The following is an 18,884-nucleotide window of genomic DNA, read 5'->3' on the forward strand; positions in this document are numbered from 1 at the left end:
TTGATTAGATAATTACATTAATGATAAATTGAACAGGTGTTCCTAAAAATTATTTAGGTGAGTGTATATAGTGATTAATTATAATATATATCAAAATAGTAAATAGGATATATATATAATAATTTAATAAAATATATGAGCAATGACTGTCTATACCAGGTCCTTCTCAAAAAATTAGCATATTGTGATAAAGTTCATTATTTTCCATAATGTAATGATAAAAATTAAACTTTCATATATTTTAGATTCATTGCACACCAACTGAAATATTTCAGGTCTTTTATTGTTTTAATACTGATGATTTTGGCATACAGCTCATGAAAACCCAAAATTCCTATCTCAAAAAATTAGCATATTTCATCCGACCAATAAAAGAAGTGTTTTTAATACAAAAAAAGTCAACCTTCAAATAATTATGTTCAGTTATGCACTCAATACTTGGTCGGGAATCCTTTTGCAGAAATGACTGCTTCAATGCGGCGTGGCATGGAGGCAATCAGCCTGTGGCACTGCTGAGGTGTTATGGAGGCTCATGTTATTCGATAGCAGCCTTAAGCTCATCCAGAGTGTCGGGTCTTGCGTCTCTCAACTTTCTCTTCACAATATCCCACAGATTCTCTATGGGGTTCAGGTCAGGAGAGTTGGCAGGCCAATTGAGCACAGTAATACCATGGTCAGTAAACCATTTACCAGTGGTTTTGGCACTGTGAGCAGGTGCCAGGTCGTGCTGAAAAATGAAATCTTCATCTCCATAAAGCTTTTCAGCAGATGGAAGCATGAAGTGCTCCAAAATCTCCTGATAGCTAGCTGCGTTGACCCTGCCCTTGATAAACACAGTGGACCAACACCAGCAGCTGACTGTTGGTACTTGACACTGGACTTCAGGCATTTTGGCTTTTCCTTCTCCCCAGTCTTCCTCCAGACTCTGGCACCTTGATTTCCGAATGACATGCAAAATTTGCTTTCATCTGAAAAAAGTACTTTGGACCACAGCAACAGTCCAGTTCTGCTTCTCTGTAGCCCAGGTCAGGCGCTTCTGCCGCTGTTTCTGGTTGAAAAGTGGCTTGACCTGGGGAATGCGGCACCTGTAGCCCATTTCCTGCACACGCCTGTGTACGGTGGCTCTGGATGTTTCTACTCCAGACTCAGTCCACTGCTTCCGCAGGTCCCCCAAGGTCTGGAATCGGTCCTTCTCCACAATCTTCCTCAGGGTCCGGTCACCTCTTCTCGTTGTGCAGCGTTTTTTGCCACACTTTTTCCTTCCCACAGACTTCCCACTGAGGTGCCTTGATACAGCACTCTGGGAACAGCCTATTTGTTCAGAAATTTCTTTCTGTGTCTTACCCTCTTGCTTGAGGGTGTCAATGATGGCCTTCTGGACAGCAGTCAGGTCGGCAGTCTTACCCATGATTGCGGTTTTGAGTAATGAAACAGGCTGGGAGTTTTTAAAAGCTTCAGGAATCTTTTGCAGGTGTTTAGAGTTAATTAGTTTATTCAGATGATTAGGTTAATAGCTCGTTTAGAGACCCTTTTCATGATATGCTAATTTTTTGAGATAGGAATTTTGGGTTTTCATGAGCTGTATGCCAAAATCATCAGTATTAAAACAATAAAAGACCTGAAATATTTCAGTTGGTGTGCAATGAATCTAACATATATGAAAGTTTAATTTTTATCATTACATTATGGAAAATAATGAAGTTTATCACAATATGCTAATTTTTTTAGAAGGACCTGTATATAATTTTTACAAATATTATAATGTGAAATATAATAAAATATAATGTATAATAAAAAATGTAAAACAATATAGAAAAAAAATTTGTTTTTTTATCCCACTGATTACATGGCTACTTGCCACATAAGTAGATAATTAGACATGAAACATTGATCTGTGTTGAAATATTTTATTAGGTCTTTAAACGCAAAGCTTCCGCAGAGAGAGCAGTTGCAAGTTCAAACTAGACGGACTTTTTAAGAGATGCCGTTTACAGTCATACAGCTTATTACACAGCATTTTGCCACATAAATAATTATGGGGATAAGATATATTGATTTCAGATTAAACAGTTTTAAAATCTTACCTGTTTGTATCTTATAATCCAACAGTGTACAAGACAATAGTCACAAAATGGCAGTATCTGCGTTTGAATGAAACAAGAGAGAGCGAGTCCACGATACTGGATGGCATAATTAAATAACTGTAAACAAAATACAAAATACAGTTTTAATAATTTATTAACTCACCAAATGCAAAACTTCCACAAAGAAAAAACTTTCCTAGCAATGTATAGCGCTGACTTCAGTGACCTGGATGAGCCTGCGTTATCTGTTTTGAGTGGTCATTATTTGGGAATATCATATCGTTGGATGGCATGATTGACCAATCAGAGCCGTGTAATAAATATATTTATTGATCCTAAAAATACTTCTCATTTCTTATTTTAATTTTTGGGGTGAAATGTGACCTAAACATGTTCATGGTAATGTGAGTATCTCTTTGGGTTTCCCTTTTTTTTTTTTTTTTTTTGCATTTCTAATTTTCCCTAACTCTCACTTGTTTGTTGTACTGTACCTGACGCTGTGTCTCCGTCAGAGTGAAAATGGCAGTATGGATCCAGGCCCAGCAGCTGCAGGGAGATGCTCTGCACCAGATGCAGTCTCTCTACGGGCAACACTTCCCCATAGAGGTGCGACACTACCTGTCCCAGTGGATAGAGGGACAACTCTGGTATGTGAAGAGTTTGCCTGAGCTCATTTGAACTGCAACTGATTTGCAGATTTTTATATTTTTTATTACATCAATGTTATTTACTGTGTCTGTATGTCCTCTGTCAGGGATGCGATAGATTTAGAGAACCCTCAAGAAGAGATTAAAGCCAAGCGTTTATTGGACAACCTGATCCAGGAACTGCAGAAGAAAGCAGAGCATCAAGTGGGAGAGGACGGCTTCTTACTCAAGATCAAATTAGGACATTATGCTTCACAGCTGAAGGTTCTGCTTGTTCTTTGTTTGCGAGTAAAGTTCAGGAATGATGAGTTAAAAAAAGTGATAACAGATCAGACTTTTGATTTTCACACATTCAAAAGCTCCTAAATAAATGTTTATACACACACACACTGAAAAACATGCAGACTCACACAGATCTCTTTTATATGTTTGTTTGAGATGTTTCTGTTAAAGGATATTTAGAGAAATAAAATGAGAGAATATAAAAAATAAAAAATAAATAAGAGTTGTTGACATTATATCAGTGCATGATGATAAAGCATGTGATTATTAAGAACAGGCCAGTCAGGAAAGTGCAGCCAGAGTGTTTACTGTCATTAGTGTTGCACAGTGTACTTGAGTGTGTTAATGTAAACAAGACGAATAGATGGGGGTGTGGTTTTGTGTTTATTTTCCTCTAATTCTGACTCTCTGTGTGTTTTCAGAGCACATATGACCGCTGTCCCCTGGAGTTGGTGAGATGTATCAAACACATCCTGTACACGGAGCAAAGACTCGTCAGAGAGGCGACTAATGTGAGTGGACAGAGTAGGCAGTCGGTTTATTAGGACAGTTCATATGTAATAACGGGTGATTTAAAATTAATCGGATGTGTTCACTTCTTTATCTTTATTTTGTATATATATCAAATAAATGCGGACTTGGTGAGCAGAAGAGACCTCTTATCTAATCTTAATGACACCAAACTTTGTCTGTGGTGTGTACAGTATGTGTATACTGTGTGTATATACATATACATACATATATATATATATATATATATACACACATATACATATATATATATACACACATATACATACATACATACATATACGTACGCACACACACACACATAATTGTAGTATTACAATTTAAAATAACTGCTTTCTTTGTTAATGTACAGTCAAATTTATCACATGATCCTTCAGAAATCATTCTGATATACTGATTTGATGCTCAAGAAACATTTCTTATTATTATCATTGTTGAAAATTGTTGTTCTGCTTAATATTTTTGTTGAAACTGTGATATATTTTTTCGGGATTCTTTCATGAATAGAAAGTTCAAAAGAACGCATTTATTTGAAATAGCTGTTTTTGTAACAACATGAAAGTCTTTACTGTCACTATTACTGTTTATCGATTTAACACGTCCTTGATGAATAAAAGTAAAAAAATTTTTTGAATGATTGGCCTCAAACTTTTGAACGGTTGACTATTAGTTGTGTTTTTGTTAAACAAATAAGTGTAATAGTTAGTAATACATCTGTTAATTTCAAGAATTGATACCTGATATGAACATTGAAAACTGCCCTGAAAATGTCTATATATACTGTGCAAATACATCTACTGATGCTACTGGACACATCTTCAGTGATGTTCCTTCAATCATTGTTTCGGGTCTCTCAACATCATACACCCTCATCCAGGCGACCCAGCTGTGGCTGATCAGACCCCAGCTTGTGTCCAGTTGGCAAATCTAGCTACCCTGCCCCAATGGATCTCCTCTCTTGAGCCATAGCCATCTTGAGGCTTTCTCTGCCGCTTCAGTGGTATTGCGGATGGCTCTTCTCCTCCGCACTCCATCAATGCCTAACAGACTGAAGGCTCTGGACAGGGATCGGGCTATAAAGCCCCTGCATCCTACCTCTATTGGAAGACACCTTGCTCTCCATCCGGCTTGTCGACACTCGCTGACTAGTCCCTAATACTTGGTGAGCTTCCTCTCAAAGGCCTCTTCCAAGCGGTCTTCCCAAGGGACTGTAAGCTCCAACAGAACCACTTGTTTGGTGGACTCAGACAAGAGAACGACATCTGGTCTTAAGGAGGTGGTCACAACGTGGTTGGGGAACTTGAGTTGCCGCTCCAAGTCCACCAACAGCTGCCAGTCCCTCGCAGTGGCCAGGATGCCTGCAGATGTTTTTGCGGCTGGTTTTGGCTGCCCTCCAGCTCTGACGAAGGTGATGCCTTGTTTGGAGTGGCGGGAGCGCTTTGCCCACTCGACTCCTGTAGCAATGGCTTCAGCAATGGCCTTCAATACCTGGTCATGCCTCCACCTGTACCTTCCCTCTCCCAGTGCCTTTGAGCAGCAACTTAGAATGTGCTCTAGGGTTCCACGCCTGGAGCACAGTGGGCATGCTGGAGACTCCACTTTGCCCCATATGTGAAGGTTTGATGGGCTGGGAAGCACATCGTATACTGCCTGGATAAGAAACTTGATCCGATGTGGCTCTGCCTTCCACAGCTCCGCCCATGTCACCTTCCTCTCGATCGCGTTCTCCCATCGTGTCCAGGCGCCCTGTTGCCTCATTCCTACTGTCCTGCAGGTTCTCTCCTCCTCGACCACTGCTCTCACCTCCTCCTGGACTAGGCAGCGCCTTTCCTTCCCTTTGGTGGTGTCAATGTGGGGAGTGGTGTCAATATAGATTTTTTTTTAAATTTACAATATCAATCATGAACGACTGGAAAAAATCATGGGAAAATACACAGAATTGCATTGGTCAAAATGTGTGGGAACCCAGGTCTGTAAATTGTTCCATAACATATTCCAAAATTTTACAGACCTCATAATTTTCCTCCAAGAGTTCTCTCTACATTCGACTGATTTATAAACACTTTGTTTGAACAAGCCATTAAAAATGGTTTGTACCATTTAAAAAAAGAGAGAACTATGTTCTCTTCTTGGTTTAAAACATGGGGATTGAGTAATAAACAGGGCTGCTGTAAATGTGACTGACTTTTACAATCTTCAGAAATAGAATTTGCATTGTGCATGTGTAGATGAGTTTACATAGCTAAATCTACTCTACACACAAATTCATGATACCTGCCAAGAAAGTGCTCAGTTTTAAAGAGGAAATTTCAGATTTTATTAACTGTGCTGACGTCCCATAAAATTGTAAAACTAAAGACAATATCAGTAAATCTAGAGGCTCACATACACATGAAAATGGCCACTCATTCCTTATGTTCTTAGGCACACCTGTTGATCCACTCAACGCATAATATTTATGTTCACATTCCATGTATGCACTAAACAAACAATATTTAGTTTGCTCAAACACATATACATGCACCTAGTCTTACGTGGGCACAGAGGAATAACCTCACCTGCGTGGGTTATTCATACACAATGGGAGAGAGATGATAAGGACAGTATACATTTTGAAGCTTTGGTTTGTGGGATTTTCGTTGAAGAACCGTTCATCAGGTTGTTTTAAAAGTGTCTACAAACTTTCTTTATCTTGCTAGTTTATCAAAAGTAAAACATACAAAAAGTTGAATTATATCATGCTTCTATGCTTTTCTGAAATATTCTGTTACAATTTTGTGAAACATAATTTTAGTGAAACTGAACGTTGAATCATGGTTGGTTGTCACTCATGTGTGTCTGTGATTGGCAGTCAAGCTCACCGGTGGGCGGGGTGATGGACAGCATGTCACAGAAGTACCATCAGATAAACCAGGCGTTTGAGGAGCTCAGAATATTGACTCAGGACACAGAGAATGATCTCAGAAAACTACAGCACAACCAGGAGTACTTCATTATACAATACCAGGAGAGCCTCAGAATACAGGGTATATGTCCTTATTAAAACAGTCTGTATGTTAACATAATTCCTGAGAATACCATTGAATTACAAATCAAGTCGGAATTTAGACCTTTAATAATTTATAAATAAGCATTTTTTGTAAAGATAATTGCTATAAAAACAACAACTGAGAATATGTCAGCTCATGAAAGAAAACTGTTACAGGAATTGCAAGATGCACAACCCACTTTTTTCATACCCAGGTGGCTCTTCTACATACAAGAATATGGAAATTTTATTTTTCAAAACTTATTTTTGTGGACTAAATCTTCCTCTGCTTTGTGCAGCTCAGTTATCAAGCCTGGCCACGTTGCCTCCAGCAGACCGACAGCTACGAGAGCCCAGCCTGCTCAGCAAGAGAGCAACAGTAGAAGCCTGGCTGACCCGAGAGGCCAACACCCTGCAGAAATACAGACTGGTACTCAAACATACACGCTCGGAATGAATAGAGTGTATAGCATTAGCATAATACAACACTCAAACTGTAACATTAGTAGGACGTGCTTTTAAGAGCTACGTCTTAAACATTTATAGCAAGTTTTTTTTTTTTTTAAGAAATTAAAACTTTTATTCAGCAAGAATGCATTCAATTAATAAAAAAGGTACAGTAAAGACAACAATGTTACAAAGACTTCTATCACAAATAAATGTTGTTTTTATATTTCTAATTATCAAAAAATGTATCTTCGATAATCAATTTCACTTGGGTATACATCACAATACAGAAGAAAATGTTGTTACTTTTGTTTTATCACGACTTTAAGGCATATATAAATTACCTCTATTTTGATTGGCTAAACCGGATAAAAGAGGAACACATTAATTTCAAAAGATACTGTTTACCATTATATGTCTTCTTTAAAATTAAAACAACACTTCCATTTGATGTTACATGTTTGTTTTCAAGTACAGTACCAAACTCGAGGGCCGTTGTCATTTACATGAGTACAGCACATATGTTCACATCTGTTCATGTGATGTCATATGAGCTAGTGTGTGTGTGTGCTCAGGGCTTGGCAGAGAAACACCAGAAGACACTGGCATTGCTACGGAAACAGCAGACGGTGATTCTTGATGACGAGCTGATTCAGTGGAAGAGACGTCAACAGCTGGCTGGAAACGGCGGGCCGCCCGAGGGAGGACTGGACATACTGCAGTCATGGTGCGCACACACACTTACTTAGATCCCAAACACTTTGCATTTACATTACACATACACAAATTGTTTACACAGCAGATCTTTCATTCATGTTTTCGTTACACATTTCTGCTTGTGTGCATGTGCACAGGTGTGAGAAACTAGCAGAAACCATTTGGCAGAATCGTCAGCAGATCCGGAGGGCGGAGCATCTGAGACAGCAGCTGCCCATTCCTGGCCCCATCGAAGAGCTGCTGACCGAACTCAACAGCACCATCACGGACATCATCTCAGCTTTAGTCACCAGGTGTGTGTGTGTGTGTGTGTGTGTGTGTGTGTGAGAGAGAGAGAGAGAGAGAGAGAGAGAGAGAGAGAGAGAGAGAGAGAGAGAGAGGAGAGAGAGAGAGAGAGAGAGAGAGAGAGAGAGAGAGAGAGAGAGAGAGAGAAGCAGTTCAGTTAAGGTTAAGTGATTGAAAAGTGGAGTAACACAACCAATCATCAACATCATGCATTTTTATTATATGCACTCTTTCTAGGCATTGCTATTATTTAAGTGTTGACTTTACAGTGCATTTGAAAGCATGATATTTCATGCCATGGTGACATGCCAACCACATTCAAAGTCATACATTAGCTTCCTTTCAGTTTTCTGTATGTGTTTATTTTTTCACTCAGTATAGAGCCTCCAAGTGGGTTTTACATTTACATTTTTTAGCAGACGCTTTTATCCAAAGCGACTTAGAAATGAGGAGAGCAACAGAAGCAAACAAACTAACAATACAGCAGCAACATGCAAGTGCCATGACCAGTCTCCAGTTTGTCCAGCACAGTACACGTAGCAAGGTGTTTATTTTTTGTTTTTGGAAAAGATGCGTCTTCAGCAGTTTATTTAAAATGGCTAGAGACTGCTCGGGTTTAGTTAGACAGGAAAAATGATTTTGTGCCTCTTTGAGATGGCATCACAAGGCACCGTTCATTTGCAGAACGCAAGCTTCTGGAGGGCACATAAGTCTGAAGTAGTGAATTTAGGTATGGGTATGCAAAGCCAGTGGTTGTTCTGCAGGCAAACATCAATGCCTTGAATTTGATGCGAGCAGCTATTGGCTACCAGTGCAAGTTTATGAGGAGAGGTGTGACATGTGCTCTCTTTGGCTCATTTAAGCCAAATCTGCTGCAAATTTGAATCAGTTGCAGCGGTTTAACAGTACATGCTGGAAGGTCTGCCAAGAGAGCATTACAATAGTCCAGTATGGATAAAACAAGATCATGGACAAGGAATTGTGTAGCATGCTCTGATAGGCAGGGCCTGATCCTCCTAATGTTGTAAAAGGCAAATCTGCAGGATTGGGCAGTTCTAGCAATGTGGTCTGTGAAGTTCAACTGATCATAAATCACAACTCCGAGGTTCCTGGCTGTCCTGGAAAGAGTTATGGTTGAGGAACCTAGCTGAATGGTGAAGTTGTGATGAAATGTTGGGTTGGCCGAGATCACAAGCAGCTCTGGGTTGAGTTGAAGTTGGTGGTCCTTCCTTCATACAGTCCGAAAATGTCTGTCAGGCTGAGATGCAAGTAGCTACCGTCGGATTATTTGGCTGGAATTTAGAGTTGTGTGTCATCAGCACAGCATTGATAGGAACAACCCTGTTTCCGAATAACGGTGTAGATGGAGAAGAGAAGTGGTCCAAGCACTGAGCCCTGAGGCACCCCCATAGAGTTGTGTTTTATCATGTAATCATGAGGCTACCGTTTATTTGCAGAACGCAATCTTCTGGATGGCACAGAGGTCTAGTTCGGCAAACATCAATGGGTTAAGGGAGAAGGGAGGAAGAAATATATTTCAATGCTTTGCATTCTCTCGCAAAAGTTTTGCGTTCCCTTGAGAAACTTTGCGTTAACTCGCCAACCTATTTGATTTTTTTTTTTTTTTTTGTAGCAATGTAAATGCCTTTACTGTCCCTTTTTTTTAACCAATTTAATGCATCTTTGATGAATAAAGATATTAATTTATTTAAAAAAACTGACTGGCCCTTGACTTTTGAATGGTAGTGTACATGTGTTTCTTCCTGTAGATATACAGTATGTTTTATGGATAAGGATTTACAGTAAATATGTGTATGGTTGTGTGTGTTTTCTCTGCAGTACCTTTATCATCGAAAAGCAGCCTCCTCAGGTGCTGAAAACACAAACTAAATTTGCTGCGACAGTGCGTTTGCTGGTAGGTGGGAAACTTAACGTGCACATGAACCCACCGCAGGTCAAAGCCACCATCATCAGCGAACAACAGGCCAAGGCCTTGCTCAAGAATGAAAACACCAGAAAGTGAGCAGAAACACAACACATTGTATTTAGTAATTCCTTTGAGTGTTGTTGATTACTCATTGTGAATTGGCCTAATATGCCTGGAGCTGCTAAAACAAAGCATTTTTCATCAGGCACCCTGATACACCATCCTACATTTACGAACACACACATTTTTATGCACAAACCAAATTTTTAGCTGCATTTGCCTTTTAATGGACTGGTTAAAATGCTTATCTCCATCTTTACATCTACATGGTGAATAATATTCTCTGTATATGTGTCTGTCTAACAGTGACAGCAGTGGCGAGATCTTGAATAACAACTGTGTGATGGAGTACCACCAGACCACAGGCACCCTCAGTGCACACTTTAGAAACATGGTGAGTGCACTGTGGCCGTCTAGGGGCTAACTTTAGAAAAAATGTCTGTAAGAGTGTGTGAATGTTTCAAAGTACTCTGTAAGCCACCATTTAAGTTTATTCATAATTTACTCTGTGCCTTCAGAGAACAGAGATCTTGTCATGAACTGCTCTGAGACACAAAGGTTGAGGATCCAAATGCAGTATTTATTGAACAGGGTAATCCAAAGACGTAATCCAGTTAACAGGCAAAGGTCATACACAAACAATCCAAACAATAACAGATCAGGGCTGAGGGCTGAGAGAGAAATCCGAGGGAACAGGCAGAGAATCAAGAGAACCAGGACACAGGATACAAAAACGCTCAGAAATGCAGTAGAGACATTAAACAAGACTTTGCCAGTAATGAATGAGAAAACCAGGCTTATATGGGGTGAGCTAAACAAGGTAATGACATACAGGTGGATGTGATGAGTGCTGATGATTCCAGGCAGAGAATTATGGGAGATGTAGTTTGTGAGGGAATGACAATAGTCTGATGTGGAGTGCCCTCTGGTGGGTCTCAAGGGCACTCCAGCTGGTGACCATTACATAGCCCCCCCAAAGGAGCGGAGGGAGGGAGGTGAGGTGGAGTGGAGGCGGACCCGGAAGATGGAGTGCCAGGCCCGTGGAGTGGAAGAGGGCCTGGAGACTGGGTCGGAGCAGGCCTGGCAGGCGTCCAGGGCGGAGCCGATGCTTCAGGGGGCCAGGGTGGATGATGGCCGCCGCCATCATTTCCAGAACGGACTCAGGCTTGGCAGGCATGATGTGAAGAAGCTCAGGCTCTGGTGTAGAAACCTCAGGACGGGAAGGCACTGGAACAACAGGACTAGCGACCATTTTGGCTGGAGATGCTGGTGACCGTGGTGGGCTAAGCTCAAATCAAATCAAATCAAATCCTTTTATTGTCACACAACCATATACACAAGTGCAACAGTGGGTGAAATTCTTAGGTGCAGTTCCGAGCAACATAGCAGTATGACACGATGTGACGAAAACAATTACAGCAAACATCAGATTTACATAGATTACACATCTAATGTGCGCACAATTACTCACAGTACCATATACACTAACAGAACAATAAATAATATACAATGTACAATATACAACAGTTTACAATATACAACAATATACAATATACAACAATTTACAATATACAACAGTATACAAAAATACAAAAAGAGGTAATTATACATAGAATAGATACTCGTAAGGTGCAAATATATATATATATATATATATATATATATTATATAAATGCAGTAGGTTATGTTGTGCTGTGTTGACAGTTAGAATGTTTATGGTTATTGATCATGAGGGATCAAGAGTTTAGAAATCTAATTGCTTGTGGGAAGAAGCTGTCATGGAGTCGGCTGGTGTGTGTCCTGATGCTGCGGTACCGCCGGCCTGAGGGTAGCAGTGAGAGCAGCCCATGGCTCGGGTGGCTAGAGTCTCTGATGATCCTCCGAGCTTTCTTCACACACCGCCTGGCATAAATATCCTGGAGGGAGGGAAGCTCACCTCCGATGATACGGCTGGCAGTGCGCACCACCCTTCGCAAGGCTTTGCGGTTACGGCTGGTAGTATTGCCATACCAGGCAGTGATGCAGCCAGTCAGGATGCTCTCGACGGTGCTGGTGTAGAACTGTGTGAGGATGTGGCGGTTCATTCCAAACTTCCTCAGCCGTCTCAGGAAGAAGAGGCGCTGATGAGCCTTCTTCACGACGGCCTCAGTGTGGACGGACCATGTGAGTTCCTCTGTGATGTGGACACCGAGGAACTTGAAGGGCTGTGTTCTCTGTCGTTCTTCCTGAAGTCGACCACTAGCTCCTTGGTTTTGCTGATGTTGAGGGAGAGGTTGTTCCTCTGACACCAGTGCGTCAGAGTGAGCACCTCCTCTCTGTAGGCCGTTTCATCGTTGTCGGTGATCAGACCTACGACCGTAGTATCATCAGCAAACTTGATGATGGAATTAGAGCTGTGAGTTGCCACGCAGTCATATGTGTACAAGGAGTACAAGAGTGGGCTGAGAACACAGCCCTGTGGGGCTCCAGTGTTGAGGGTCAGTGATGAGGAGATGTTGCTGCCTATTCTAACCACCTGGCGTCTGTTTGACAGGAAGTCCAGGATCCAGCTGCACAGCAAGCTGTTTAAGCCCAGAGCCCGGAGTTTCACATCAAGCAAGGAGGGCACTATGGTATTGAATGCTGAGCTGTAGTCTACAAATAGCATTCTCACATATGTGTTCCTCTTTTCCAGGTGGGAGAGAGGAGTGTGTATTGTAGATGCAATAGCATCATCAGTGGAGCGGTTATTGCGGTATGCAAACTGCAGTGGGTCCAGTGAGGAAGGTAGAACAGAGCAGATGTAATCTCTGACTAGTCTCTCAAAGCATTTACTGATGATGGGGGTCAGAGCAACAGGGCGCCAGTCATTTAAGCAGGTGATGTTGGTTTGCTTCGGTACAGGTACGATGATGGACGTTTTGAAGCATGTGGGGACTACAGACAAGGAGAGGGACCAATTGAAAATGTCCGTAAAAACACCAGCTAGTTGGTTCGCGCACTTTCTGATGACGCGGCCCGGAATACCGTCTGGACCCGCGGCTTTACGGATGTTCACCCGACGGAAAGATCGGGTTACATCCGCTACAGAGACGGAGAGTGTACTAACCTCTGTAGCTTCAGCCGCGAGAACTCTCTCCGCGAGGGGGATGTTAGTTCCCTCAAATCGAGCATAAAAAGTGTTCAGCTCATCTGGGAGAGAGGCAGTGTTGTTCACTGTGGAGTTTATGTTTCCTTTATAGTCCGTAATGCTATTAATTCCCTTCCACATGCTTCTAGAGTCGGTGGTGTTGAACTGTCCTTCAATCTTGTCCCTGAATTGGCGTTTTGCTGCTCTGATAGTTTTTCGGAGGGCATAACTTGCTTGTTTTTGCTCCTCCGCACTCCCGGAGTTAAAAGCGGAGGTCCGCGCGTTGAGTGCTGCACGAACATCGCCATTAATCCATGGTTTCTGGTTCGGGTAAATCCGTATTGTTTTGATCGGAACAACGTCTTCTACGCACTTCCTGATGAAACAGGTTACGCTATCAGCATAAGCCTCGATGTCGTCATCAGAGGCCGACCGGAACATCTCCCAGTCCGCGTGATCAAAACAGTCCTGAAGCATAGAGTCTGATTGGTCCGACCAGCACTGGATCGTTTTGAGGGCGGGTGTTTCCTGTTTCAGTTTTTGCCTGTAAGCGGGCAGAAGGAGAACGGAAGAGTGATCCGATTTGCCAAAAGGTGGGCGGGGGAGGGATTTGTAGCCATCCCGGAAAGGGGAGTAGCAATGATCCAAAACCCGGTCCCCTCGTGTCTTAAAGTTTATGTGTTGGTGGTAATTAGGTGCTATTTTCTTGAAGTTGGCTTTGTTAAAGTCCCCGGACACAATGAACGCGGCCTCAGGGTGCGCGGTTTCCTGCTCGCTTATTTCCCCATACAGTTCCTTTAGTGCCCGGTCTGTGTCGGCTTGTGGGGGAATGTACACAGCCGTGATAATGACCGCTGTGAATTCCCTCGGTAGCCAGAATGGTCGACACAGAAGCATGAGAAATTCCAGATCAGGAGAGCAGAAAGACTTGATAGAATGTACGTGCCTCTGATCACACCAGGATTTGTTGATCATAAAACATACACCCCCACCTCTGCTTTTACCTGAGAGGTCTTTAACTCTATCCGCTCGGTGCACTGAGAACCCCGCGGTTTCGATGGCCGAGTCTGGAATCTCAGCAGACATCCAAGTTTCTGTAAGGCAGATAATGCAGCAGTCCCTCGTCTCCCGTTGGAAAGAGATCCGCGCTCTCAACTCACAGAGCTTGTTGTCTAGAGACTGAACGTTTGCTAGCAGAATACTGGGAAGCGGGGGTCGATTTGCACGCCGTCTTACTCTGACGAGAACGCCGGCTCTTCTTCCCCTTCTCCGGCTGCGTTTCCGCGGCCAAGCTGCCCAGACAAAGGGCTCCGCTGCCGTGTTTGTAAACAGCGGGGCATCACTGAAGAAATGAAAGTCCGGTTTTCGGTGTTCGATTGCGGAACCAATGTCCAAAAGTGTTTGTATGTCGTACTGAATAAGACAGACAACATCCAAGACAAAAAACAAAAGAACTGTAAACAGAACAAACAAAAAACTACCATGTTGTGACGGAGCTCGCAACGCAGCAGCCATACTCGGCGCCATCTTGAACTCATCTTGAATAGCTCGGTGGCCATTGGAGCTTGATGCATGGTGCACCCCTCAAAAGAAAGTTTAGAGGAAGAGTCCTCAACCTCCCCAACAGTGAAGGAGGAACCAGCCAACAGAGCATAATCCAGAAAGTCACTGAACGACCCTCGAGGAGCATCGTGGAATAATTTGTCCTTGAGCCCGTTAAGCCCATAACAGAAAAAGTTAATAAGATCAAAATCTGGCTGATCAGAAACATTTACAATGTCCAGGAAAATATGAATGTGCTCTTGGAGGGTGTGGTTACCTTAGCGCATGCGGACTAACTCAACTGCTGGATCTATATTGGCGAAGTTTTGTGTCAGGAACTGCATTTCTGAGCAATTCCACTGTTTTCTATGTTCCTGGTTCTTGATATCTGCCTTTGTCCTGGTTTTCCCGTTCCTGTCTCGCCCTCTAGATTTGTTTGTTTGATTGGACTGATTTACTGTGCTTTGACCTCTTGCCTGTTTTTGAATACGATTGTGGATTACGCTTTCAATAAAACTGCATTTGGATACTCAACCTTTTTGTCTCAGGGCAGTTCGTAACAAATCTACTCTCATATTACATATTATTAATGTTACATATTAACCATGAAAACAATAACAAAATAATTATATTATTTCTGTTAACCATTTGTTAACCAGAAAGTGTAACATTTACTTGTTACCCAATTAATTCTGTCTTACTTTTGTACACTATATTTTATTTGTTTATAATAAAAGGAAGTTTAAATGAAAAATTACTAAAACATTAAATGTTTTACTTAATTTTTTTTAAAACTTTCTTTATTATAAATACTTGGTTAGGCAATTTGTTATCTAATTTAACATTCTTATACTGTGAATGACATTTGTAGTTTGGGAGGGTGTTTTGTGTGATAGTGACTCATGTTAAGTCGACTATATATTTCTCTCTCTCTCTCTCTTTCTCTCTTTCTCTCTCTCTCTCTCTCTCTCTCTCTCTCTCTCTCTCTCTCTCTCTCTCTCTCTCTCTCTCTCTCTCTCTCTCTCTCTCTCTCTCTCTCTCTTTCTCTTTCTCTTTCTCTTTCTCATTTGTCCTGTAGTCTCTGAAGCGGATCAGGCGTTCAGACCGCCGAGGAGCGGAATCTGTTACAGAGGAGAAATTTACCATTTTGTTTGAATCACAGTTCAGTGTTGGCGGAAATGAACTGGTATTTCAGGTTAAGGTGAGATTGAGATGTCTCATGAACTGTTCCGAACCAGATGTAGTGATGTAGAAATAATTATGTTAATCACATAGATTGTCATTAATTTTCAAACAAACAAGCATTAATGAATATGTACATTTTGGACTGGAGTTGCTTTAAGGTTGATTCAGTTGAAATTAATGTTTAGTATATTTTACAGTACAAAGCCAACCGTTATAGTTGTTATATTTATGCTACACATTACGGTTCAAAACTTTTCTATTATTTATTGCTTTAATGGCAGCAATTAATCCAGTCTTCAGTCACATGATCCTTCCGAAATCTTACTGATATGCTTACTTGCTGTGCAAGACAACATTATTATTATTATTATCAGTGTTGAAAACTGTTGTGCTGCCTAATATTTTTGTAGATACATTTTTTTAGGATTGGTGAATGGAAAGATAAAAAAAACAGCATTTATTTGAAATAAAACGTTTTTTTTTTAACAATATAAAAGTTTTTACTGTCACTTGATCAATTTAATGCATCCTTGCTGAACAAAAGTATTATTTATTTATTTCAAAAGTCTTACCGACCCCAAATTTTTGAATGGTATTATACAATTAATAGTTGTGCACAAGTACATAAGTAATTATGTATAATAAAATCAATTGCAACTTGGTTCATTCATTTTTCTCATCCACACATTTCCCCCCAGACTCTCTCTTTGCCTGTGGTGGTAATTGTCCATGGAAGTCAAGACAACAATGCTACAGCCACAGTTCTATGGGACAATGCATTTGCTGAACCGGTTAGTTCCTGATAACATCAGTGCATCTTTGGTTGGGTGGTGTGGTGATTAAAGTTCAGGCCATCATTATTGTGCCCTTGAGCAAAGTACTTAATACCAGGGAGGCTGTCCCTGTAATAAGCTCATGAGGCCGTTGTATGGCGACATCACAAGAAGTAGTGGAAATAAATTCCCAGGTCATGTGGCGATAAATAAAGATCCTATAACTTTAACCTTGTTGAACATCAAAAATCAGCCCTGACTTGACAACACACAAGACTAATTCTTCAAACCAGACATAATATAATTTCTCTCCCACTCACCAGGATTTCAAACTCCTCACAACAAACAATCGAAACTGTCCTGTTTCTTAGCGTGGGTGTTGATTGGACGGCTAATGACAAATGACTAACATTCCTTTACTGTATCCTTATTCTCCTTAAAGGAACAGTGCATCCATAAATGGAAATCCTGTCATCATTTACTCACCCTCATGTCATTCCAAACCTGTATTACTTTTTCTTCCCTGGAACACAAAAGGAGAAGTGAGTGAATGGTGACCAGTGGCTGTCAAACTACAAAAAAAGCATATTAGCAGTTCATATTAGTTTTTTCAAGAGATGTCTAGTTAGTATCATATCATTCTGAGTCACTAATAAATTTTTCTTAAGGGCAGCAGTGAATGGCATGCGTACAGAACATGTTAGATACTTATGCAAATCAAGCAGGATATGGTGAGTTAAGGAGTTGATGTAATATATCCCTCTATATTCTCATGAAATTTCCCTGTTCTTTTCCTAAAAACAAGCTTAAACCAAGGGCGTAGGTTTAATTTTGAGATTGGTGGGGACATTTTTGCACTTTTGACTACAATTCAAGTAATCTAAAGACTTTATGTATAGACATGGTAGCCAACCCACTCATAACATGATTTTGATTACATTAAAATTTAGCTTTCTGTACTGTATGATAGAATATCATAAATTACATAAACAAGCAAAAAGAGTAATAATCATAAAAATAAACAAGCATACATTCATAACAGCAAAAAAAAAAGTGTTCAGAGATTTGAGGTTTTGAGTATATTGACTTCAATTAATACATTCTGTAATGTTATTAATTAAAAGTCAGTAATGACGACAAGGAGGCCGTTTAACTTTACTCTGTCCATTTAGTGCAATCATCAACATACAGTACATCAGCATCAGAGTACATATATATAATGTAGGATACAGCATATATAAGAGCGCTTGCAGGCAGTGTGCAAATTACAGTGTTTTTAGGGGTCAGGGCGCTCTTATTGACGCTGTAGTGTGTATATTCTTTTAATATCAAAAATTAACTGGACCAACAATGATTTTAGAAGAAAACGCAACCAGGAGTCTACTGTTGCTAATGCAACAAACACAACTTTCACATGCATCTGATCAAAAGATAAACCACATGCTCTTATTTCAGTGTTGTTTTTAATTTTGTGCATTCTCCAGTATGCTATGCACATTCAGTTTGACAACATTTAGTTAAAGAGGGTAAACTTTAACACTGAACTGTTCACGTTTTAAACATTTACCTTACTGCATGCATTAAATGCACATCCTTGAAAGTTTGCAGTTTTCTAACGCATTTACTTCTCATGTAATGTCAATGGTACTACCCCTATATTTCAGATGCGGCCAAATTTACAACAACAGTGGTTACATATAAATTTATTTGGACTGTTTGATCAAAGTTATTGCTAGGGGCAATTCAGTAGTTGCTGGATATTGTGTCCCTACTAAATTTTATGCCCTTGCTTAAAACCAAAGTGATTGTGACCCACTGGGAACCTGGTTGATGAATAAAGTTTTTGATAAGGTCCTATATTTTTCATTCTCTCTCAGGGACGGGTGCCCTTTATTGTGCCTGACAAGGTGTTATGGCCGCAGTTGTGTGAGGCTCTGAATATGAAGTACAAGGCAGAAGTGCAGTCAAATCGAGGTCTGTCCGAGGAGAATCTCGTCTTCCTCGCTCAGAAAGCCTTCAGCAGCTCCAGCGTCAACCCGGAGGAATACCGCAACATGACCATGACCTGGTCACAGTTTAACAGGGTAAATACACAACTCAATCTCAAACACAGTACTGTACTGAATTAGTTTAGCAGGTCAGAGCTCTTCTGTAAAATCTGTTTTCCCTTGTCTATCCATACCAGTGAAAAAAATACATAGAAGGAAATACCTTTCAAAGAAAATACACAAAATAAATAGATAAACAGCCAACAACCTATGCACGAT

General features: G+C 40.8%; 1 protein-coding gene across 1 annotated transcript in view; it reads left to right on the forward strand.

Annotated features, from left to right (window-relative positions):
• stat5a (signal transducer and activator of transcription 5a) overlaps nt 1-18,884 on the forward strand; it is a 107,956-nt gene that overhangs the window by 66,441 nt on the left and 22,631 nt on the right. The window contains exons 3-14 of the mRNA XM_077212391.1: nt 2,597-2,731; nt 2,839-2,995; nt 3,436-3,525; nt 6,396-6,570; nt 6,872-7,002; nt 7,595-7,746; nt 7,874-8,029; nt 9,861-10,040; nt 10,315-10,402; nt 15,738-15,860; nt 16,543-16,635; nt 18,495-18,701. Of these exons, the coding sequence (XP_077068506.1) occupies nt 2,604-2,731; nt 2,839-2,995; nt 3,436-3,525; nt 6,396-6,570; nt 6,872-7,002; nt 7,595-7,746; nt 7,874-8,029; nt 9,861-10,040; nt 10,315-10,402; nt 15,738-15,860; nt 16,543-16,635; nt 18,495-18,701 (1,680 nt within the window). The 5' untranslated portion in view covers nt 2,597-2,603. The remainder of the gene's footprint in view (nt 1-2,596; nt 2,732-2,838; nt 2,996-3,435; nt 3,526-6,395; nt 6,571-6,871; nt 7,003-7,594; nt 7,747-7,873; nt 8,030-9,860; nt 10,041-10,314; nt 10,403-15,737; nt 15,861-16,542; nt 16,636-18,494; nt 18,702-18,884) is intronic.

This window comes from Siphateles boraxobius, unplaced genomic scaffold, assembly GCF_051911475.1.
Source record: "Siphateles boraxobius isolate OS27281-9 unplaced genomic scaffold, OSU_SipBor_1 66, whole genome shotgun sequence".
NCBI classification, from domain to species: Eukaryota; Metazoa; Chordata; class Actinopteri; order Cypriniformes; family Leuciscidae; genus Siphateles; species Siphateles boraxobius.